This window comes from Bombina bombina, chromosome 2, assembly GCF_027579735.1.
Source record: "Bombina bombina isolate aBomBom1 chromosome 2, aBomBom1.pri, whole genome shotgun sequence".
Classification (NCBI taxonomy): Eukaryota; Metazoa; Chordata; class Amphibia; order Anura; family Bombinatoridae; genus Bombina; species Bombina bombina.
The window spans coordinates 870506762-870532360 of record NC_069500.1 but is presented as its reverse complement, the minus strand read 5'-3'; the positions used below and the strand labels follow the sequence as shown (position 1 = coordinate 870532360).

General features: G+C 38.5%; 1 protein-coding gene across 5 annotated transcripts in view; it reads right to left on the bottom strand.

Annotated features, from left to right (window-relative positions):
* SLC20A2 (solute carrier family 20 member 2) overlaps positions 1-25599 on the bottom strand; it is a 254933-nt gene that overhangs the window by 67435 nt on the left and 161899 nt on the right. For all 5 annotated transcript variants that reach the window (XM_053703198.1, XM_053703199.1, XM_053703197.1 and 2 more), the window contains one exon: positions 23132-23704. In XM_053703198.1, the coding sequence (XP_053559173.1) occupies positions 23132-23420 (289 nt within the window). In that variant the 5' untranslated portion in view covers positions 23421-23704. The remainder of the gene's footprint in view (positions 1-23131; positions 23705-25599) is intronic.

Below are 25599 nucleotides of genomic sequence, written 5' to 3'. Positions count from 1 at the left end.
TGACCTCTCCGTTTACCAGAATAAACAACAAACAAAGACAAAGTTTGTCTGAAATCCTTAGTAGCTGCTAAGTAAAATTTGAGAGCACGAACTACATCCAAGTTGCGCAACAAACGTTCCTTCTTTGAAACTGGATTAGGACACAAAGAAGGCACAACTATCTCCTGGTTAATGTTTTTGTTAGAAACAACTTTTGGAAGAAAACCAGGTTTAGTACGCAAAACCACCTTATCTGCATGGAACACCAGATAAGGAGAAGAACACTGCAGAGCAGATAATTCTGAAACTCTTCTAGCAGAAGAAATTGCAACCAAAAACAAAACTTTCCAAGATAATAACTTAATATCAACGGAATGTAAGGGTTCAAACGGAACCCCCTGAAGAACTGAAAGAACTAGGTTGAGACTCCAAGGAGGAGTCAAAATTTTTTAAACAGGCTTGATTCTAACCAGAGCCTGAACAAAGGCTAGAACATCTGGCACAGCTGCCAGCTTTTTGTGAAGTAACACAGACAAGGCAGAAATCTGTCCCATCAAGGAACTTGCAGATAATCCTTTTTCCAATCCTTCTCGAAGGAAGGATAGACTCTTAGGAATCTTAACCTTGTCCCAAGGGAATCCTGCAGATTCACACCAACAGATATACCAAATTATGTGGTAATTTTTCTGGTTACAGGCTTTCAGGCCTGAACAAGAGTATTAATAACAGAATCTGAGAACCCTCGCTTTGATAAGATCAAGCGTTCAATCTCCAAGCAGTCAGCTGGAGTGGGTCGAACGGACCTAGAACAAGAAGGTCTCGTCTCAAAGGTAGCTTCCATGGTGGAGCCGATGACATATTCACCAGATCTGCATACCAAGTCCTGCGTGGCCACGCAGGAGCTATCAAAATCACCGACGCCCTCTCCTGATTGATCCTGGCTACCAGCCTGGGGATGAGAGGAAACGGCGGGAACACATAAGCTAGTTTGAAGGTCCAAGGTGCTACTAGTGCATCCACTAGAGCCGCCTTGGGATCCCTGGATCTGTACCCGTAGTAAGGAACTCTGAAGTTCTGACGAGAGGCCATCAGATCCATGTCTGGAATGCCCCACGGTTGAGTGACTTGGGCAAAGATTTCCGGATGGAGTTCCCACTCCCCCGGATGCAATGTCTGACGACTCAGAAAATCCGCTTCCCAATTTTCCACTCCTGGGATGTGGATAGCAGACAGGTGGCAGGAGTGAGACTCCGCCCATAGAATGATTTTGGTCACTTCTTCCATCGCTAGGGAACTCCTTGTTCCCCCCTGATGGTTGATGAATGAACTTGGCCCTCGCTAGCTGAGGCCAAGCTTTGAGAGCATTGAATATCGCTCTCAGTTCCAGAATATTTATCGGTAGAAGAGATTCTACCCGAGACCAAAGACCCTGAGCTTTCAGGGATCCCCAGACCGCGCCCCAGCCCATCAGACTGGCGTCGGTCGTGACAATGACCCACTCTGGTCTGCGGAAGGTCATCCCTTGTGACAGGTTGTCCAGGGACAGCCACCAACGGAATGAGTCTCTGATCCTCTGATTTACTTGTATCTTCGGAGACAAGTCTGAATAGTCCCCATTCCACTGACTGAGCATGAACAGTTGTAATGGTCTTAGATGAATGCGCACAAAAGGAACTATGTCCATTGCCGCTACCATCAAACCTATCACTTCCATGCACTGCGCTATGGAAGGAAGAGGAACGGAATGAAGTATCCGACAAGAGTCTAGAAGTTTTGTTTTTCTGGCTTCTGTCAGAAAAATCCTCATTTCTAAGGAGTCTATTATAGTTCCCAAGAAGGGAACCCTCGTTGACGGAGATAGAGAACTCTTTTCCACGTTCACTTTCCATCCGTGAGATCTGAGAAAGGCCAGGACAATGTCCGTGTGAGCCTTTACTTGAGGAAGGGACGACGCTCGAATCAGAATGTCGTCCAAGTAAGGTACTACAGCAATGCCCCTTGGTCTTAGCACCGCCAGAAGGGACCCTAGTACCTATGAGAAAATCCTAGGAGCAGTGGCTAATCCGAAAGAAAACGCCACGAACTGGAAATGCTTGTCCAGGAATGCAAACCTTAGGAACCGATGATGTTCCTTGTGGATAGGAATATGTAGATACGCATCCTTGAAATCCACCTTGGTCATGAATTGACCTTCCTGGATGGAAGGAAGAAGTGTTCGAATGGTTTCCATCTTGAACGATGGAACCTTGAGAAACTTGTTCAAGATCTTGAGATCTAAGATTGGTCTGAACGTTCCCTCTTTTTTGGGAACTATGAACAGATTGGAGTAGAACCCCATCCCTTGTTCTCCTAATGGAACAGGATGAATCACTCCCATTTTTAGCAGGTCTTCTACCCAATGTAAGAATGCCTGTCTTCTTATGTGGTCTGAAGACAACTGAGACCTGTGGAACCTCCCCCTTGGAGGAAGCCCCTTGAACTCCAGAGAATAACCTTGGGAGACTATTTCTAGCGCCCAAGGTTCCAGAACATCTCTTGCCCCAGCCTGAGCGAAGAGAGAGAGTCTGCCCCCCACCAGATCCGGTCCCGGATCGGGGGCCCGCATTTCATGCTGTCTTGGTAGCAGTGGCAGGTTTCCTGGCCTGCTTTCCTTTGTTCCAGCCTTGCATAGGTCTCCAGGCTGGATTGGCTTGAGAAGTATTACCTTCCTGCTTAGAGGACGTAGCCCTTGGGGCTGATCCGTTTCTGCGAAAGGGACGAAACTTAGGTTTATTTTTGGTCTTGAAAAGACCTATCCTGAGGAAGGACGTGGCCCTTGCCCCCAGTGATATCAGAGATAATCTCTTTCAAGTCAGGGCCAAAGAGTGTTTTCCCCTTGAAAGGAATGTCAAGCAATTTGTTCTTGGAAGACGCATCCGCTGCCCAAGATTTTAATCAAAGCGCTCTGCGCCACAATAGCAAACCCAGAATTTTTTCGCCGCTAACCTAGCCAATTGCAAGGTGGCGTCTAGGGTGAAAGAATTAGCCAATTTAAGAGCACGAATTCTGTCCATAATCTCCTCATAAGAAGAAGAATTACTAATAATCGCCTTTCCTAGCTCATCAAACTAGAAACACGCGGCTGCAGTGACAGGGACAATGCATGCAATTGGTTGTAGAAGGGAACCTTGCTGAACAAACATCTTTTAGCAGACCTTCTAATTTTTTATCCATAGGATCTTGGAAAGCACAACTATCTTCTATGGGTATAGTGGCGCGCTTGTGTAGAGTAGAAACCGCCCCCTCGACCTTGGGGACTGTCTGCCATCAGTCCTTTCTGGGGTCGACTATAGGAAAACAATTTTATAAATATGGGGGGAGGTACTAAAGGTATACCGGGCCTGTCCCATTCTTTACTAACAATGTACGCCACCCGCTTGGATATAGGAAAAGCTTCGGGGGGCCCCGGGGCCTCTAAGAACTTTTCCATTTTACATAGTGGTTCTGGAATGACCAGATAATCACAATCATCCAAATTGGATAACACCTCCTTAAGCAGAGCGCGGAGATGTTCCAACTTAAATTTAAAAGTAATCACATCAGGTTCAGCTTGTTGAGAAATGTTTCCTGAATCTGAAATTTCTCCCTCAGACAAAACCTCCCTGGCCCCCTCAGACTGGTGTAGGGGCCCTTCAGAAACCATATCATCAGCGTTCTCATGCTCTACAGAATTTTCTAAAACAGAGCAGTCGCGCTTTCGCTGATAAGTGGGCATATTGGCTAAAATGTTTTTGATAGAATTATCCATTACAGCCGTTAAATGTTGCATAGTAAGGAGTATTGGCGCACTAGATGTACTAGGGGCCTCCTGTATGGGCAAGACTGGTGTAGACGAAGGAGGGGATGATGCAGTACCATGCTTACTCCCCTCACTTGAGGAATCATCTTGGGCATCATTTTTACTAAATTTTTTTATGACATAAAATACATATAGTTAAATGAGAAGGAACCTTGGTTTCCCCACAGTCAGAACACAATCTATCTGGTAGTTCAGACATGTTAAACAGGCATAAACTTGATAACAAAGCACAAAAAACGTTTTAAAATAAAACCGTTACTGTCACTTTAAATTTTAAACTAAACACACTTTATTACTGCAATTGCGAAAAAGTATGAAGGAATTGTTCAAAATTCACCAAAATTTCACCACAGTGTCTTAAAGCCTTAAAAGAATTGCACACCAAATTTGGAAGCTTTAACCCTTAAAATAACGGAACCGGAGCCGTTTTTATATTTAACCCCTTTACAGTCCCTGGAATCTGCTTTGCTGAGACCCAACCAAGCCCAAAGGGGAATACGATACCAAATGATGCCTTCAGAAAGACTTTTCTATGTATCAGAGCTCCACACACATGCAGCTGCATGCCATGCTGTCCTCAAAAACAAGTGCGCCATACCGGCGCGAAAATGAGGCTCTGACTATGATTAGGGAAAGCCCCTAAAGAATAAGGTGTCAAAAACAGTGCCTGCCGATATAATCATATCAAAATACCCAGAATAAATGATTCCTCAAGGCTAAATATGTGTTAATAATGAATCGATTTAGCCCAGAAAAAGTCTACAGTCTTAATAAGCCCTTGTGAAGCCCTTATTTACTATCTTAATAAACATGGCTTACCGGATCCCATAGGGAAAATGACAGCTTCCAGCATTACATCGTCTTGTTAGAATGTGTCATACCTCAAGCAGTAAGAGACTGCACACTGTTCCCCCAACTGAAGTTAATTGCTCTCAACAGTCCTGTGTGGAACAGCCATGGATTTTAGTTACGGTGCTAAAATCATTTTCCTCATACAAACAGAAATCTTCATCTCTTTTCTGTTTCTGAGTAAATAGTACATACCAGCACTATTTTAAAATAACAAACTCTTGATTGAATAATAAAAACTACAGTTAAACACTAAAAAACTCTAAGCCATCTCCGTGGAGATGTTGCCTGTACAACGGCAAAGAGAATGACTGGGGTAGGCGGAGCCTAGGAGGGATCATGTGACCAGCTTTGCTGGGCTCTTTGCCATTTCCTGTTGGGGAAGAGAATATCCCACAAGTAAGGATGACGCCGTGGACCGGACACACCTATGTTGGAGAAACAAATTTGGTTTAAAGAAGTCAGACAACAAAGGAATGGAATATATGAAGCCAAACCTGGGAGAGAAAAAAAAGCATTAGAACCCCATTTGATTCCATAAAATAGAACCCTGTGCAAAGTGACAGTAATGATCCGATTAAAGGGATAGTAAACCCCAAAATTTTCTTATGATTCAGATAAAACATACAATTTTAAACAACTTCACAATTTAATTCTATTATCAATTATCAGCTCCTCTGCAATATTCGGAACTCCGCCCCCCACTGCAACTACTCCCATTACTACTAATACTCTAAAGCCGAGTCTCCGTGCTCGTGCATGAGAAACAGCCCCCCGGTTATCGACACTGCTTCTTCTGCTGATCCAATACAGCTTTTCACAGGCTCCCTTCAATGTCATTGTGTTTCAAGTGGCGATACCCGCGGGGCGTGGGGGATGTTTCTCATGCACGAGCACAGAGACTCAGTTTAAGAGTAGTAGTACTAATGGGAGTAGTTGCAGTGGGGGGCGGAGTTCCGAATATTGCCGAGGAGCCGAAGAAACAGCTTTCCATGAGCGCACCATTTGTGATATAAAATCCCACGCATGCGCTCTAGAAAGGGTTCCGTAATTTCACTGCTCTACATATTTTACCAGTGACGTATGCGGCCAGGTATGTGATGGCGCTGGCACACATGCGCATTAGGTCCAAAATTTGTGAAACAGCTGAAGTAACGTCACAGGAAGTGACACGGTTCGCTGTTTTCCAAAGTACAGAACACAGGCACCAATTAGCAGCAGCTCCCACTAGTGTATGATATGTGCATATTCATTTTTTAACAAGGGATACTAAGAGAACGAAGAACATTTGAAAATAGAAGTGAATTTAAAAGTGTCTTAAAATGACCGGCTCTATCTGAATCATGCAAGTTTAATTTTGACTTTCCTATCCCTTTAAGGTGCTTTGTCAGATCTACATAAAATGAAAGAGACTAATTCAATAAGCTACACTGTGTGAAGTAGTCAATGTGAAAATGAAAAGAAGAATTGGTGTGATATTAGCATGTGCTGCTATGACAACCCAGAGCTTTATGTTGGATTTTGCACCTACACCAAGAAACTGTGGGGGACTAAGTTGAATTGAAGCCTTGTCCCTTCTAGGTCTGGTATTTTCTTGTATGATGATTTTACAAATTAACCAAAAACTGAATATTTGTTAGACAACTTAAAGGGACACTCAACACTCGACATAACATAATCCTATATAAAAAAATTAAAACCGAATATCCACCTGCAACGTACCCCCTTTCTCTTACTTGCTTCCTTAACCTCTTAATCTTGTACGATACCTTCTAGTTTCTTGTGTTAATATGGCTGCCTAACTCCCCCCACCGTTACGTAGGGACCTTCTTTTTGAAAGGATCAGCCAATCATGATCCATTCCTCGGACTGAAAATGAAAGCGCGTTCACGGACCGCAATAGAAGACTCCTACAGCTCTTGTAATTACGATCGCGCTCGGTAATAAATGCGCATGCGCGATGACGTAGGAAGAGCGTCATCTGAAAATAACATGAACGTGCCTGAAGGGGATGAGTGATGGGGAAGAAGCATGAATGGGAGGAGTTAGGCGGCCATATTTAGTTAGTACGGTAAGCTATAACGATGAGGATTACTTGGACGTTATATATAGAAACAAGGCAGGGATGTGGTGCAGGCGGATTTTGGATTCTGTTTACACAACATGAAATTATGTTATAGCGGGTGTTGAATGTCCCTTTAAAAATGTTTGAGTTGGCTATTCTGAAGCCCCATTTTATGACTCCAAAAAAGGATAAGGGGAAACCTCATACTACCCAAAATATTAAATAAAATCTACCAGGTCCAAAGCGCATAACCCAAGATATTTGTACTAAATTATAGGGCTCAAAAAGTTATTGGACCCTCAGTAAACCAGAAACAGATCCTAAATTAAAAGAAAAGAAAAAAGAACACTAGGTAATTGCTAATTGAATGCACTAACTTGCATGGCTGGGAAATTAAGAGCACTGCACAAAGGATCTGTTTGTACCGCCCACTTTACTTCTGCAGGGAAAATCTCAGGTACAGCAACAGTAACATATGCTGTTTAGGCTACAGAGCTGCAAACATATTTTAAAAGAACACTCAACATTTTCCATCATTTATATGAAAGAGCATGATTTTAGCAGAAAGTACCTATCAGTCAATGATCACTGGCAGGAAATTCCTAACATAGAAATATGGATTTTGACGGCAGATAAGAACTATAGGCCCAACAAGTCTGCCCACAATTTCTTAAAAGTGTAAGCTTATTTAGGGCTAGATTACAAGTGAAGCGCTAATTTAAATAACCAGCCATTACCATTGGCTGAGAACTAGGCTCCCATTTGAGCCTATGGAAGCGCACTCTTGTGAGTGCAAAGATTCCCTGCAATGCAAACGCGAGGTCACGTTCGCATTGGGCTCAACTAGTAATACCAGCGCACATTCGCGTGCGCTGGTTTTACTGAATGGAGCGAAATACCATGCTTGCGAAAGCGCAATTTTGCGCTCCACTCGTAATCTGTCTCTTAGTTTGTTGAATAGCCTTATTCTTATCCCATTCAATATCAAATAATTATTGCACCTGTGTAACTTTGAAAGGGACAAATTCACTGTATTCTGTAATTTGAATTATTTGAAAATAGTAGCCAAGTGGGAAGAAATCCAACTCCTACCACTGATGCTCAATCTGTGAACTACACACAGTAACAAGTTAACAGTTGTATCCTAGATTATATATATATATATATATATATATATATATATATATATATATATATATATATATATATATATATACATATACATACACACACATACACACACATATACACATATACACATAATATATATATATACAAAATAGAAATGGCTGCAGCACACCAAGTCAGGTTTATACCATTTTTATTACAAGCAGTATATATTACAAGCAGTATATATATATATATATATATATATATATATATATATATATATATATATATATATATATATATATATATATATATATATATATATATATATATACACATACACACACACACACACAAACTCCTCGGGTATCTGCACCCTGGTTGCGGACTGATTGGAACTGTGAGTGCAAAGTCAAAAGTATTAGTAGAAACAAAAAATTGTGGACTGCACTCACTGGATTTAGATTAAAGATAATTTATTCTATGGTAACGTTTTGGGCTTCGTTTGGTCTGAGGAAGGGGTCTGCGAACCCCGAAACGTTACCATAGAATAAATTGTCTTTAATCTAAACCCAGTGAGTGAAGTACACAATTTTGTTTCTATAAATATATAAATCTCTCTATCTATATACAAAACGAAAAATGATATCCAGGCTGCAGTATAAAACAAAGTCTTTATTAAATTCCACTTGGGATAAAAAATGATGAGACAGGGGGATCAAGCATATCAGTGTAACCAAAGAAGTTCCGCTAACATGTTTCGGTAAAAACCGTAATCATAGCCAATTGGAGACTGGTGTGCTGGCTATTTAAAAGACAAAAACAACACTCATTGGACAATGTTAAAACCAATGAAATGGTACACAGATAATCACAAATCAAAATGGAATGAAGAACAGATACTCCCTGACATCTAAATAAATAAACTCACATGTCACACCACAAAAGACAATCTCTTAAGTGTAGGCTGCGAGCGCTAAGAGAAAGAGGAAATAACAGAAACAGAAACACATATAAAGTATTAAATGGTAAATGTTAGATCCTGCACCTACAGTATATGACAAAAATTGCAGACAAGAAAACAAAAATATATGTATTTGGGACATAAAGTACTCACATAGATCAAATTAGAACACACACCTAAAACGCAGGAACCACCTAGCATATGAATATGTATATATGAATATATGGGCAATAAAGTATGTGTAAGTAAAAGAGTGTAAATAAAAACATATATAAAAGAGTAAATATATATATGCACATATACAAACACATTTATTGCATCGCTAATGCAAGGTATATCTAAGTGTGGCCTGCTAGAATAACTACATAGCCTAATCACAAACATAATGATAGTTCATTGTGTTTATTTACTTCATTGTACTTAGCATTTGATTCTCTACCTAGTTAAAGTAACAGGTGTGTATCAATGTACAAGGGTAACAGTGACCCATATGTATAAAGAGATAGAGCAGTTGATAGTGCAACTACACTAATCAAAAATACTAAGATAATTAACAATATATAAGTAAAATGGGAAATATGATGTTAAAAGTATAAAGAACTATATAGGTACACTACACATAGGTGTGGATAAAAATGAGTAAGCCCTATACTTAAGTATTATATTAAGAAAATTAATAATCGATTAACAAGTTGTAAAATATAATTAGATTTTAGAATTCCAAATATCCAGTATCGAATTAAATATATAGGATATTAAGTAGTGATCACAAGTAATCAAAAAATCTAAATGGTGCCCGGCAAGCGTGAGATGCAATAGAAATTATTTCCAATAATTGATCAAATCGTATTCAGAGTTTAAACCCTCTGGTACTCTAGTACGCAATTTAAAAATCCAAAACATCTCACGCTTGCCGAGCAGCTGATTCCTGTCACCTCCTCTAGGTGGTGCCTTGACATGTTCAATAGCCTGCCATCTAAGTGTGGCGTTACTTTTGTTGTGAAAATTTCGGAAATGTTTAACCAAGGGGGTACTGGCTTCACCCAGTTTAATTGTAGAGAGATGGTTTCTAATTCTAGTATTCACGTCAGTAGTGGTGAGCCCTACATACTGTAAATGGCACTCCATGCAGTATAGTAAGTAGATAACATAGGAGGATGTACAGTTTAGGCAGGAAGATATCTTAAAGATCTCTCCAGTAACCTCTGATCTGAAATCATCAGAAATAATGATGAACTCACACGGCATGCATCTCGATCTGCCGCACCTGTACATCCCCCTATGTTGCAACCATGAGCTCTGTATGTCTGGTTTCTTTATCAAAACTTCTGAGGGGGCTAGAATATTTCCCAAAGTCCTGTTCTTCCTGTAGGAGCAACGTAAGCCTCCCTCCACACACCTAACAAGGCTGTCGTCTGCAGAAAGTAAACTGAAATGTTTCTTGACAATCCTACAGATGTCCCTGTAGTCAGTACTAAAATCCGTCACAAATGTGACCTTGTGTTGGGTGTTGATGTTCGCACTTGTATCAACACGATTGGATTCGTTTAAAAGAGACTGACGATCCAGGAGATCTACCTGTCTCTGTGCTCTGTCTACAATGTGTCCAGAATAGCCTCTTTCTCTGAGTCTATTTTGCATGTCTATACTTTGTGCTCTGTAGGTATCACTGTTGCTACAGTTCCGTTTAATCCTAATGAGCTGTCCCTTGGCTACTGCCATAGGGACATGTGCGGGATGGCAGCTTTTTGCATGAAGCAGAGTGTTTTTCGATATAGGCTTCCTGTACATATTGCTTATAATTTTTCCATCATCCCCTGCAGTCAAAGTGAGATCCAAGTAATTGATGGTCCTAGAGTTCATCTCAAATGTGAAACTTAGACCAACATCGTTGGAATTTAAGAGACCAACGAATTCAAGAAGAGAGGCCTCAGATCCCTGCCATATGAAGAGCAAATCGTCAATATATCGCCTATAGAAGGCGATACAGTGTCTGTGTATATTACTATCTCCATAGATGTGGGACAGCTCCCACCAACCCATAAAGATGTTGGCGTATGAGGGCGCAAATTTGGCCCCCATAGCTGTCCCACATCTCTGGAGATAGTATTGCTCCCCAAAACGGAAATAATTGTGAGTCAAGGCAAAACTTGTTGCCCTCACCACATATTTCACCAAATCACTATCCAAATCCGAAAAGTTTTCCAACATAAAAGACAGAGCCTTAAGACCTTCCTCATGTGGGATGGTGGAATATAATGACACCACATCTATTGTTAACCACATGTGCCTGTCAACATCCCAACAAAAGGTATCCACAAGATTTAATAAATCCTTGGTATCTTTTAGGTAACTCTGTAAGGAGGTGACTAAAGGAGACAGTATGCTATCTAGCCACTGGGATAGGTGTTCCAAAAGGGAACCTATCCCACTGACTATAGGCCTTCCCTGTACTCCAATTAAGGATTTGTGCACCTTTGGAAGATGGTGGAAGATGGGTACTACCGGATGTTCCACCAACAGATAGTCATGTGTGTCTCGGTCAAAAAACCCATCCTCCAAACCATCATCTAAAAGGCACTTAAGTTCTTTCTGAAAGCGCCAAGTGGGATCCCTGTCTAGTCTCTGATAGTTTACATCATTATGGAGTTGCCTATGGGCCTCCTTGACATATTCCATTTTGATTTGTGATTATCTGTGTACCATTTCATTGGTTTTAACATTGTCCAATGAGTGTTGTTTTTGTCTTTTAAATAGCCAGCACACCAGTCTCCAATTAGCTATGATTATGGTTTTTACCGAAACATGTTAGCGGAACTTCTTTGGTTACACTGATATGCTGGATCCCCCTGTCTCATCATTTTTTATCCCAAGTGGAATTTAATAAAGACTTTGTTTTATACTGCAGCCTGGATATCATTTTTCGTTTTGTACCTAATCTTTCCAGCGCTCTGGGCTGCATCAGGAGCGTGCCTCTATTCCACTCCCCCTTTTCCTCTCTACATTGGGCATCCCCTCCGACGTTGAATTCTGCAAGCCTCCTGGTAGGCTTACTGATTCCATTGGCTGTGATGCCCGACGCTCATCACATGACCGGAACCGGCTGGATAGTGGCATCAGGGCTGTCTTAGATGCCGTGGATCACGGAGCACATAGCAGGATCTCTCTACACAGGTTGCAAGATCGTAACTACAAGCAAGAGTGGTGAGTTACACAGCTACTAGCGGTTTGGGTATTATTATAGATATCCTGTGGCAACACTGCATTGTGTACATGAGGGTGACGCATCCTCAGTTGCCTTATATGAGACTCACCTGCCTACTCTGATGAACTTTATCTCTGCTAATACTGCTTGAGGGGATGTTTACGCATTCTGTGTTTGGACATTGCTGCTTTGTACAGTGAACTGTTTTTTTAAGCCTGCATAAGGGGTTGAATGGAATAGATATCCACATGGTGGCTTAATACACACTTATCCCTAGGAGTCCCTTTACTTTATCCTTTTTTGTTTGCTCTCTATCTATATATATATATATATATATATATCTCTATATCTATATCTATATCTATATCTATATCTATATCTATATCTATATCTATCTATATATATCTATCTATATATATCTATCTATATATATCTATCTATCTATATCTATCTATATATATCTATCTATCTATATCTATCTATCTATATCTATCTATCTATATCTATCTATCTATATCTATCTATCTATATCTATCTATCTATATCTATCTATCTATATCTATCTATCTATATCTATCTATCTATATCTATCTATCTATATCTATCTATCTATCTATCTATCTATATCTATCTATCTATCTATCTATCTATCTATCTATCTATCTATCTATCTATATATATATATATATATATATATATATATATATATATATATATATATCTTATGTCTATAACAGACTAAGTTTTGATCCTACCCGCACATTCAGGAGAGAACTACTGTCTTTTCTGGACACGGCCCTGGAAGAGGGTCACCTCACTTAGGAAGTGGTAAACTATCTACTAATAGATGACCCTCTAATACCCACCTTCAGTGTTGTGCCCAAGATACATAAGACCCTCCAAAAACCACCTGGTAGACCAATTGTGGCCAGTATAGGGTCCCTCTGTGAGATATTAGGAGCCTGGTTGGACTCAGCTCTTCAACCGATAGTCACGTCCCTCCCAGGTTACATAAGAGATAGTGCTCACTTGTTACAACAACTTGAGAATGTCAGCTGGCATCCAGATTTCCTATGGCTTACCATCGATGTGACAGCACTTTACTCTAGCATCCCACACAGTAAGGGCCTCGAGGCAATGGGCCACATCATGATTAGGAGATATACATCCTATTCTTATGAATACATCAATTTCTTGTTTTTTACAGCCAGATTTTTACTAACGCACAACTACTTTGCCTTTGGGGGGGGGGGGATTTCTACCTGCAAAGATGCGGGACAGCCATGGGGGTCAAATTTGACCCGGCCTATGCCAATCTTTACATGGGCTGGTTAGAACATAACCGCATCTTTGCAGACGATTTCCCCTTCAGAGACAATGTAGTTGTGTATGGTCGATATATAGACTATCTAATTGTTATTTAGAACTCAAATGAGTCACAAACTGTGGACCCATTAATTAATATGTTGGATAATAATGACCTTAATCTCAGATTCACATACAATGTAGAACAATACACCATTCCCTTTCTAGACCTTCAGCTATCTATAGATAATAAAAACTAGGATAATCTCTACAATATATAGAAAATCTCTTGCATGCAATACGATTTTAAGGGCAGACTCCTACCATGTTAAACATATTACCAGAGGTATACCTAAAGGTCAGTTCATTAGAGCACAAAGAAATTGCTCTAGCCTGACAGAATACAGAACCCAGGCCAACCTTCTTAAAACCCGCCTACAAGAGAGAGGATATAATAAAAGAACCTTAACTAGAATAGCAAATGAAGTTGAAAAAAAGATAGACATGCCTTACTCGCTGGCACCAACAAAAAATCTAAGGAGTAAACTATTACAGATACTATAGTGTTTTTTTACAAAATATAGTAAGCAATTTCACATCTGTGATATAGTACTAAAGTATCTTCCTATTCTTCACAGTGATAACCAACTTACAACTATATCTAAACATCAAATCAAGTGTGTGGCAAAAAAACATAATTTATGTAAGAACTTACCTGATAAATTCATTTCTTTCATATTAGCAAGAGTCCATGAGCTAGTGACGTATGGGATATACATTCCTACCAGGAGGGGCAAAGTTTCCCAAACCTCAAAATGCCTATAAATACACCCCTCACCACACCCAGAATTCAGTTTAACGAATAGCCAAGAAGTGGGGTGATAAAAAAGTGCGAAAGCATATAAAATAAGGAATTGGAATAATTGTGCTTTATACAAAAATCATAACCACCCCAAAAAAAGGGTGGGCCTCATGGACTCTTGCTAATATGAAAGAAATGAATTTATCAGGTAAGTTCTTACATAAATTATGTTTTCTTTCATGTAATTAGCAAGAGTCCATGAGCTAGTGACGTATGGGATAATGACTACCCAAGATGTGGATCTTTCCACACAAGAGTCACTAGAGAGGGAGGGATAAAATAAAGACAGCCAATTCCTGCTGAAAATAATCCACGCCCAAAATAAAGTTTAATGAAAAACAGAAGCAGAAGATTCAAACTGAAACCGCTGCCTGAAGTACTTTTCTACCAAAAACTGCTTCAGAAGAAGAAAATACATCAAAATGGTAGAATTTAGTAAAAGTATGCAAAGAGGACCAAGTTGCTGCTTTGCAAATCTGGTCAACCGAAGCTTCATTCCTAAACGCCCAGGAAGTAGAAACTGACCTAGTAGAATGAGCTGTAATTCTTTGAGGCGGAGTTTTACCCGACTCAACATAGGCAAGATGAATTAAAGATTTCAACCAAGATGCCAAAGAAATGGCAGAAGCTTTCTGGCCTTTTCTAGAACCGGAAAAGATAACAAATAAACTAGAAGTCTTACGGAAAGATTTCGTAGCTTCAACATAATATTTCAAAGCTCTAACAACATCCAAAGAATGCAACGATTTCTCCTTAGAATTCTTAGGATTAGGACATAATGAAGGAACCACAATTTCTCTACTAATGTTGTTGGAATTCACAACTTTAGGTAAAAATTCAAAAGAAGTTCGCAACACCGCCTTATCCTGATGAAAAATCAGAAAAGGAGACTCACAAGAAAGAGCAGATAATTCAGAAACTCTTCTGGCAGAAGAGATGGCCAAAAGGAACAAAACTTTCCAAGAAAGTAATTTAATGTCCAATGAATGCATAGGTTCAAACGGAGGAGCTTGAAGAGCTCCCAGAACCAAATTCAAACTCCAAGGAGGAGAAATTGACTTAATAACAGGTTTTATACGAACCAAAGCTTGTACAAAACAATGAATATCTGGAAGAATAGCAATCTTTCTGTGAAAAAGAACAGAAAGAGCAGAGATTTGTCCTTTCAAAGAACTTGCGGACAAACCCTTATCTAAACCATCCTGAAGAAACTGTAAAATTCTCGGTATTCTAAAAGAATGCCAAGAAAAATGATGAGAAAGACACCAAGAAATATAAGTCTTCCAGACTCTATAATATATCTCTCGAGATACAGATTTACGAGCCTGTAACATAGTATTAATCACAGAGTCAGAGAAACCTCTTTGACCAAGAATCAAGCGTTCAATCTCCATACCTTTAAATTTAAGGATTTCAGATCCCGATGGAAAAAAGGACCTTGTGACAGAAGGTCTGGTCTTAACGGAAGAGTCCACGGTTGGCAAGAGGCCATCCGGACAAGATCCGCATACCAAAACTTGTTTGACCATGCCGGAGCTACCAGCAGAACAAACGAGCATTCCTTCAGAATCTTGGAGATTACTCTTGGAAGAAGAACTAGAGGCGGAAAGATATAGGCAGGATGATACTTCCAAGGAAGTGATAATGCATCCACTGCCTCCGCCTGAGGATCCCGGGATCTGGACAGATACCTGGGAAGTTTCTTGTTTAGATGGGACGCCATCAGATCTATTTCTGGAAGTTCCCACATTTGAACAATCTGAAGAAATACCTCTGGGTGAAGAGACCATTCGCCCGGATGCAACGTTTGGCGACTGAGATAATCCGCTTCCCAATTGTCTACACCTGGGATATGAACCGCAGAGATTAGACAGGAGCTGGATTCCGCCCAAACCAAAATTCGAGATACTTCTTTCATAGCCAGAGGACTGTGAGTCCCTCCTTGATGATTGATGTATGCCACAGTTGTGACATTGTCTGTCTGAAAACAAATGAACGATTCTCTCTTCAGAAGAGGCCAAAACTGAAGAGCTCTGAAAATTGCACGGAGTTCCAAAATATTGATCGGTAATCTCACCTCCTGAGATTCCCAAACTCCTTGTGCCGTCAGAGATCCCCACACAGCTCCCCAACCTGTGAGACTTGCATCTGTTGAAATTACAGTCCAGGTCGGAAGCACAAAAGAAGCCCCCTGAATTAAACGATGGTGATCTGTCCACCATGTTAGAGAGTGTCGAACAATCGGTTTTAAAGATATTAATTGAGATATCTTTGTGTAATCCTTGCACCATTGCTTCAGCATACAGAGCTGAAGAGGTCGCATGTGAAAACGAGCAAAGGGGATCGCGTCCGATGCAGCAGTCATAAGACCTAGAATTTCCATGCATAAGGCTACCGAAGGGAATGATTGTGACTGAAGGTTTCGACAAGCTGCAATCAATTTTAGACGTCTCTTGTCTGTTAAAGACAGAGCCATGGACACTGAATCCATCTGGAAACCCAGAAAGGTTACCCTTGTCTGAGGAATCAAAGAACTTTTTGGTAAATTGATCCTCCAACCATGATCTTGAAGAAACAACACAAGTCGATTCGTATGAGATTCTGCTAAATGTAAAGACTGAGCAAGTACCAAGATATCGTCCAAATAAGGAAATACCACAATACCCTGTTCTCTGATTACAGACAGAAGGGCACCGAGAACCTTTGTAAAAATTCTTGGAGCTGTAGCTAGGCCAAACGGCAGAGCCACAAACTGGTAATGCTTGTCCAGAAAAGAGAATCTCAGGAACTGATAATGATCTGGATGAATCGGAATATGCAGATATGCATCCTGTAAATCTATTGTGGACATATAATTCCCTTGCTGAACAAAAGGCAAGATAGTCCTTACAGTTACCATCTTGAACGTTGGTATTCTTACATAACGATTCAATATTTTTAGATCCAGAACTGGTCTGAAGGAATTCTCCTTCTTTGGTACAATGAAGAGATTTGAATAAAACCCCATCCCCTGTTCCAGAACTGGAACTGGCATAATTACTCCAGTCAACTCTAGATCTGAAACACATTTCAGAAATGCTTGAGCTTTTACTGGATTTACTGGGACACGGGAAAGAAAAAATCTCTTTGCAGGAGGTCTCATCTTGAAACCAATTCTGTACCCTTCTGAAACAATGCTCTGAATCCAAAGATTGTGAACAGAATTGATCCAAATTTCCTTGAAAAAACGTAACCTGCCCCCTACCAGCTGAGCTGGAATGAGGGCCGCACCTTCATGTGGACTTAGAAGCAGGCTTTGCCTTTCTAGCTGGCTTGGATTTATTCCAGACTGGAGATGGTTTCCAAACTGAAACTGCTCCTGAGGATGAAGGATCAGGCTTTTGTTCTTTGTTGAAACGAAAGGAACGAAAACGATTATTAGCCCTGCTTTTACCTTTAGATTTTTTATCCTGTGGTAAAAAAGTTCCTTTCCCACCAGTAACAGTTGAAATAATGGAATCCAACTGAGAACCAAATAATTTGTTACCCTGGAAAGAAATGGAAAGTAAAGTTGATTTAGAAGCCATATCAGCATTCCAAGTTTTAAGCCATAAAGCTCTTCTAGCTAAAATAGCTAGAGACATAAACCTGACATCAACTCTGATAATATCAAAAATGGCATCACAGATAAAATTATTAGCATGCTGTAGAAGAATAATAATATCATGAGAATCATGATGTGTTACTTGTTGCGCTAAAGTTTCCAACCAGAAAGTTGAAGCTGCAGCAACATCAGCCAAAGATATAGCAGGTCTAAGAAGATTACCTGAACACAGATAAGCTTTTCTTAGAAAGGATTCAATTTTCCTATCTAAAGGATCCTTAAACGAAGTACCATCTGACGTAGGAATAGTAGTACGTTTAGCAAGGGTAGAAATAGCCCCATCAACTTTAGGGATTTTGTCCCAAAATTCTAATCTGTCAGACGGCACAGGATATAATCGCTTAAAACGTTTAGAAGGAGTAAATGAATTACCCAATTTATCCCATTCTTTGGAAATTACTGCAGAAATAGCATTAGGAACAGGAAAAACTTCTGGAATAACCACAGGAGCTTTAAATACCTTATCCAAACGTTTAGAATTAGTATCAAGAGGACCAGAATCCTCTATTTCTAAAGCAATTAGTACTTCTTTAAGTAAAGAACGAATAAATTCCATTTTAAATAAATATGAAGATTTATCAGCATCAATCTCTGAGACAGAATCCTCTGAACCAGAAGAGTCATCAGAATCAGAATGATGATGTTCATTTAAAAATTCATCTGTAGGGAGAGAAGTTTTAAAAGATTTTTTACGTTTACTAGAAGGAGAAATAACAGACATAGCCTTCTTTATGGATTCAGAAACAAAATCTCTTATATTATCAGGAACATTCTGCACCTTAGATGTTGAAGGAACTGCAACAGGCAATGGTACTTTACTAAAGGAAATATTATCTGCTTTAACAAGTTTGTCATGACAATCAATACAAACAACAGCTGGAGGAATAGCTACCAAAAGTTTACAGCAGATACACTTAGCTTTGGTAGATCCAGCACTAGACAGCGATTTTCCTGTAGTATCTTCTGACTCAGATGCAACGTGAGACATCTTGCAATATGTAAGAGAAAAAACAACATATATATAAAGCAAAAATTGATCAAATTCCTTAAATGACAGTTTCAGGAATGGGAAAAAATGCCAAAGAACAAGCTTCTAGCAACCAGAAGCAATGAAAAATGAGACTTAAATAATGTGGAGACAAAAGTGACGCCCATATTTTTCGCGCCAATAAGACGCCCACATTATTTGGCGCCTAAATGCTTTTTGGCGCCAAAATGATGCCACATCCGGAACGCCGACATCTTTGGCGCAAAATAACGTCAAAAAATGACGCAACTTCCGGCGACACGTATGACGCCGGTAACGGAAACTAATTTTTGCGCCAAAAAAGTCCGCGCCAAGAATGACGCAATAAAATGAAGCATTTTCAGCCCCCGCGAGCCTAACAGCCCACAGGGAAGAGTCAAATTTTTGAAGGTAAGAAAAAATGATTAAATCAAATGCATTATCCCAAATATGAAACTGACTGTCTGAAAATAAGGAAAGTTGAACATTCTGAGTCAAGGCAAATAAATGTTTGAATACATATATTTAGAACTTTATAAACAAAGTGCCCAACCATAGCTTAGAGTGTCACAGAAAATAAGATTTACTTACCCCAGGACACTCATCTACATGTTTGTAGAAAGCCAAACCAGTACTGAAACGAGAATCAGCAGAGGTAATGGTATATATAAGAGTATATCGTCGATCTGAAAAGGGAGGTAAGAGATGAATCTCTACGACCGATAACAGAGAACCTATGAAATAGACCCCGTAGAAGGAGATCACTGCATTCAAATAGGCAATACTCTCCTCACATCCCTCTGACATTCACTGCACGCTGAGAGGAAAACCGGGCTCCAACTTGCTGCGGAGCGCATATCAACGTAGAATCTAGCACAAACTTACTTCACCACCTCCATCGGAGGCAAAGTTTGTAAAACTGAATTGTGGGTGTGGTGAGGGGTGTATTTATAGGCATTTTGAGGTTTGGGAAACTTTGCCCCTCCTGGTAGGAATGTATATCCCATACGTCACTAGCTCATGGACTCTTGCTAATTACATGAAAGAAAAAGCCCCCACAGTGGGAGATAAAGTTAGGGAATATTTATTTCAACAAACAAGCCCAACCTCCCAATTGGCTTACAGCAGCAAAAGTTTTTTTTAGATGTGATCATACTTGTATACCACATCAAAACATCAAAACGGTAGAATTTAGTAAATGTATGCAAAGAGGACCAAGTCGCCGCTTTGCAAATCTGATCAACTGAAGCTTCATACTTGTAAGAGTTGGTCTTACACTAGAAAGACTAATCAATTTAAATCCTCTCAAACAGGTAACATTTTCAAAATCAATAATAGAATTGACTGCACTAGTGATCATGTGGTGTACCTCATCACATGCCAGCAATGCTCCCTCCAATACATGGGCATAACGTCACGCCCTTTAAAATAAAGAATTAGGGAGCATTTGCCGTCATTGGATTAGGAGACCCCCAAGACACCAGTGGCCAAGCATTTTCGCTCCCATGGCACACATGTCAAACATCTTTCAGTTTGTGGGTATAGAACACATCAGGAGAGATATTAGAGGGAGAAATATATATATTTTGCTCAAACCTAGACACCCCCTATTTGGCCAGTTTTCTTTCCTTTTTCTCCCCGGCACTATATATTTACAAATATAGCCGGTGATTTTTATAGCTGCCTCTTTATCCTTCCCTATTATCATCATTTATTACATTGCTTTTTGTTTTATTTAATTATAAAACCCAATTATAAAATTGCCTAGATGGATTATCTCTGAGCGTATCCCTACTTCAGAGGCAATACTTAGGAATCATTTTGTAATTTTTTCTTTCACTTTTTGATTATAATCAGTTTATTAAGATGTATTTGAACTTACTTAGTCAATGTATTAGTTACTATTTTCACACGTTTGTCACATATTGAGTTATTTTGTTCACTTTTACCAATATTCTCATTGGCTAACAAATAGTATATAAGTGCTCACTCAGTGAACACCTGTAGATCTCTGATGAAGTGCATCTGAGCATGCGCAAAATGCTTCAGTTCCCTTGCACCTGCCCTGTACACTGAATAGTGCTTCACCTGTAAAAGCTTGAATAAACCACGTTTGGTTATCAAGTCTACGAGTCCTTGTTCTTTTTGGTCTACATATACATACATATATATATATATACACACACACACATATATATATATATATATATATATATATATATATACATATATACACACACACATACATACATACGCAAACACACATATATACACACATAAGGCTCAAAATTTCAAGCCCTAAGCTACTAGCCAGCACAAAATGTTAGCCACTTTTGATCCCACCCACTCCCCTCTTTGCATATGTTTAGCCAATGTGAAACACCTTATTGTGCAGTAAATTTTAATACTGCTTTTGTTTTATACCATAAATTAAATAATGCTACAAACAGTAAAACATTTAAAAAAAAGTAAGTTGTTGAACTGAGAGAATGCAGAAAGTGTTGACATTAATGTGAAGTCATAGCAGACCTGGAGAAATTGTTTTATCTCATCTCTCATCTTTCTCCACTTCCTCCTCTCTTTTTACCTCCCTTCCTTCTCTCTCAGGCCATATCTTCTCTTTGCATTCTCTCTCTCCTCATATCTTCTCATTTTTTTTTCTCTCGCCACTCTTACTTAACGCTGTCTTTTTCTCCATTTTACTTTTCCTCTCCAACCTCTCTCTCTGCCCGTTTTTCCCGTCTCAGAAGTAACAGTCTAAGCACTAATGGGGTCCCTATAGCCCTAGAAGAATATAATATCCTTGCCCTTTCATGGATATATAATATCCCTTTAAATAATAATTTAGCCCAACATTCACTCTCCACTGTTAAATTTGCGCTCGCCAATAGCTAGTGGAAATTTTGAGCCCTGTATAGAAATTGATGGGCTGGCTCCAATATTTTTATTGTTGGATTATTCTTTCTATTAAGTTTTCACTGTTGGACTATTTTTTGGACTATTATTTACATTTATATAAGTTACTATTGGAACACACCACAATGTTTTTGTAAATTTTTGTTTTTTCATTTTTCACAATCTTTGTTCTTAATTCACGTTTTTTGAAGATCAACCTATTTTTTGACCATTAATATCTTTTGTACACTAATTTTTGCACACAACTTTTTTGATACACATTCTTTACATTGGCTTATTGCTGTCACAATATTTTTTTACTTGACAATGCGTATGTGGTAAACACACAGTTAAAGGTCTTACTCAGAGCCCTACACATTAGTCACTATTGGCAATATTTAGTATTGCATAGAATCGAGAACATTATTGGTTAGATAATATTATATAACTGACTAATATATTTCACCTATTATGTGTATGTGGTAAACACAAAGTTGAATTTCTGTTGTGAGCCTTATACTTAATTTGGAATTTTTTAGGAATATTTTTTAAGAGCATTGTTTGCACAATTTTAAATGCCATATCTGCTATTTAACTATTTGTTTTAACTATTCATTTAGCTATTATTGCTGTACAAATCTGTGTATGTGTATATGGTAAACACAAAGTTGAATTTCTGTTGTGAGCCTTATACTAAATTTGGAATTTTTTATGAATATTTTTAAGAGCAATGTTTGCACAATTTTAAATGCTATATCCGTTACATAACTATTTGTTTTAACTATTAATTTAGCTATTATTGTTGTATAAATTTGATTGTTTATACATGGATCCATGTTTTTAACTTATTTGTGTACTCAAATTGTTTATTGTAATCGTTTGACAATATTGCATTAGGTCCAGACCCAGCCTTCGTATAGTTGGCGCTTTGGTATACCTTATTAGTTCCAATATTTTTTCAAGCCTTGCCACATAAATATTATTATTAATATTATTATTTATTAGGCGCCAACAGATTATGCAGCGCTATACAGAGGTACATTACAATCATTGAGATACAAACAGTATTAGAGAATATAGAAGAGTAAGCTACATTGCCCAATTTTTTTTAAACAAGTCATACAAAGTCCCTTAAAAACTCAAAGTCAAGTTTCCACAAAAGATTACCTTCCATACAAAGTGAGCTACAGTTTGAAAGACTCTCAAGGTTACAATATAAAGAATACTGTATATTAAGAATACTTTAAAAAGTAAATGCCAGGTGTAAAAGTCTTGGAGCCATGCCTAAAAGGTTTTGTGTAGCAATGCTACCAAATAATACATTATGTTTACAGTGTTTTATAAAGTTGTAATAGAAATATAAACAACATTATAATCAATTCAGCACAAAATAGCAAATTTGCTACTTACCAACCATTGCGCTAACTTCTCCAGCCATCAGTAAACCCACTGTGTTATTGTAGAGATTAACGTCGATAATTCCTTTTCGGATAGTTTCCCCAACCTTTGCGCCGAGTAATACAGAGCCAGCTGTTTCAAAAATGGAAGCCAAGATACAGGCTTGTCGTAACGTCACCACACCTGACCCCACCGCAGTGCCAAAGGAGTTGGCAACATCATTCGCTCCTACTGAAAATGCCAAGACGAAAGCTATAATGAAGCCAATAATGACCATCCACAAATACTCGTCTAGGACCATGTTGATGGTTGTAATTCCAACAAAAAATAAAGGCAAAAAATGCTAAAGAAAAAAAAAATAAAAAAAATTTTTTTGGTTGAACTGGGACTGACAGTAGAAAACCCTGCTGAACAGAGCTTTTTCTTGAAATTGCTATGACCAATTATTGATAAAAGAGTATGAACTAAATGCTAACTGAGGGTTTTCCAAATACTATTAATAAAGGTCCGTTGGGTGTGTTTTGTTAAAAATAAAGTACATTCCATATTTTGCTCCCAAATGAGTAAGTCCAAATTTCTTCTATCCTGTAAGAAAATGAAAAATACATAAATTAATATATATTATTTTTTTCCACCAAAGAGAACAACAGTTTGTTCTTTCAGAGACCAAAACCAAACAAAATAAATCTACTAATGGGATCTTAGCTTTAGCATGTGATGTTTCAATCAAAACTAAAGAAATAAGATTATTGTTAAAGGTAATCTTTGTTACATAACCACTTTCGAAATTCAACCCAAACTGACTGAAAATATAAAGCAATGAAAAACAACCAAAAATAAATAAATAATTAAATAACATATAAAGGGCAAGGCAATGAGATTGTTTTGCTAGATGTTTTGGATTTGTTGCTGTTAGCAAATATAATGCAAATTATTAAAAGGAAATAAAACTTGCATGATTCTGACAATATACGATTAATGAAATGTACCCCTATCTTGGTATCCTTTGTTTAAACAGCACCTTTCATTGTGGGCACATTGAGGAAGGTGTATGTGTGTTGTGAACACTTTATAGCAGCAGTCTTAGGAGCATGCATACCTCAGTATGAAAGAAGTAACATTTATTATTTGTTAAAGAGACACTGAACCCAAATGTTTTCTTTTGTGATTCAGATAGAGCATGCAATTTTAATAAACTTTCTAACTTACTCCTATTAACAAATTTTCTCCATTCTCTTGGTATCTTTATTTGAAAAGCAAGAATGTAAGTTTAGATGCCGGCCCATTTTTGGAGAACAACCTGGGTTGTTCTTGCTGATTGGTAGATAAATTCACCCACCAATAAACAAGTGCTGTCCATGGTACTGAACCAAAAATTGTCTGGCTCCTTAGCTTAGATGCCTACTTTTTCAAATAAAGAAAGCAAGAGAATGAAGAAAAATTAAAAGGAGTAAATTAGATAGTTGCTTAAAATTGCATGCAATATCTGAATCATTAAAGAAAAAAATTGGGTTCAGTGTCCCTTTAATGATTTTCACTTTCATATACCTAATATTAATTAATTTGTCTTCTTAAAAAAAAGTTGAGTAAATAACTATGCACCTTTTGTCTTAAAAGGGACAGTAAAGTCAAAATTAAACGTTTATGATTCAGATAGAGCAGGCAATTTTAAACAACTACTTAGTTTACTTCTGTTATCAAATTTGCTGGTATCTTTTATTGAAGAGTAAAACTAGGTAGGCTCATAAGAGCTCAGGAGTGTGCACATTACTAAAAATACATGCACACTCCTGAGCTCTTATGAGTCTACCTAGTTTTACTCTTCAATAAAAGTTACAAAGAGTACAAAGCAAATTTGATAACAGAAGTAAATTGGAAAGTTGTTTAACAAGAAAATATCACATTAACCACTCTTTGTAAGAAAGGCAGACATTTTACCTCAACATTTCTTCAGCTAAATGTTCTGTGATACAGAGCTAATCTTTTTACGATCATCTTCAGGATGAATCCCCCCCCCCCCCCCCCCCCCCACAAAAAAAATACAGCCAATCAAGTTCATCAGTGCTTTACTATGATCTCATTAGATTTCACCAAAACCTTACAAGATTTCATAGATAAATTCCTTAAACTCAGGAGGCAGATAACGTGACTGTTCCCACAGATGCCAGACCACATGCTTCCTTGCAAGTCCCAGGACCAGCATCCTGAATTGATGGTCCATTCATAATGGAGTGTAGCTACAGAGGAAATATTGAGTTTATAGCTTCCTCTTTTACAGATGTGTTCAGGTGAAATTTTCTAGTCAGCTTTTTTTGAAATGCTGCATCACTTTCAATGATTCAACATTTAATATGGGGGAAGCATACATCTTACCAGTGTTACAGCATGTTCTGTGCCTGCTTGATTATTAAATTAAAGATTGAAAATAAAGCCTGGACAAATGCATTCAAAGTAAATAAAGTGGCTAGCGATTAAATTAG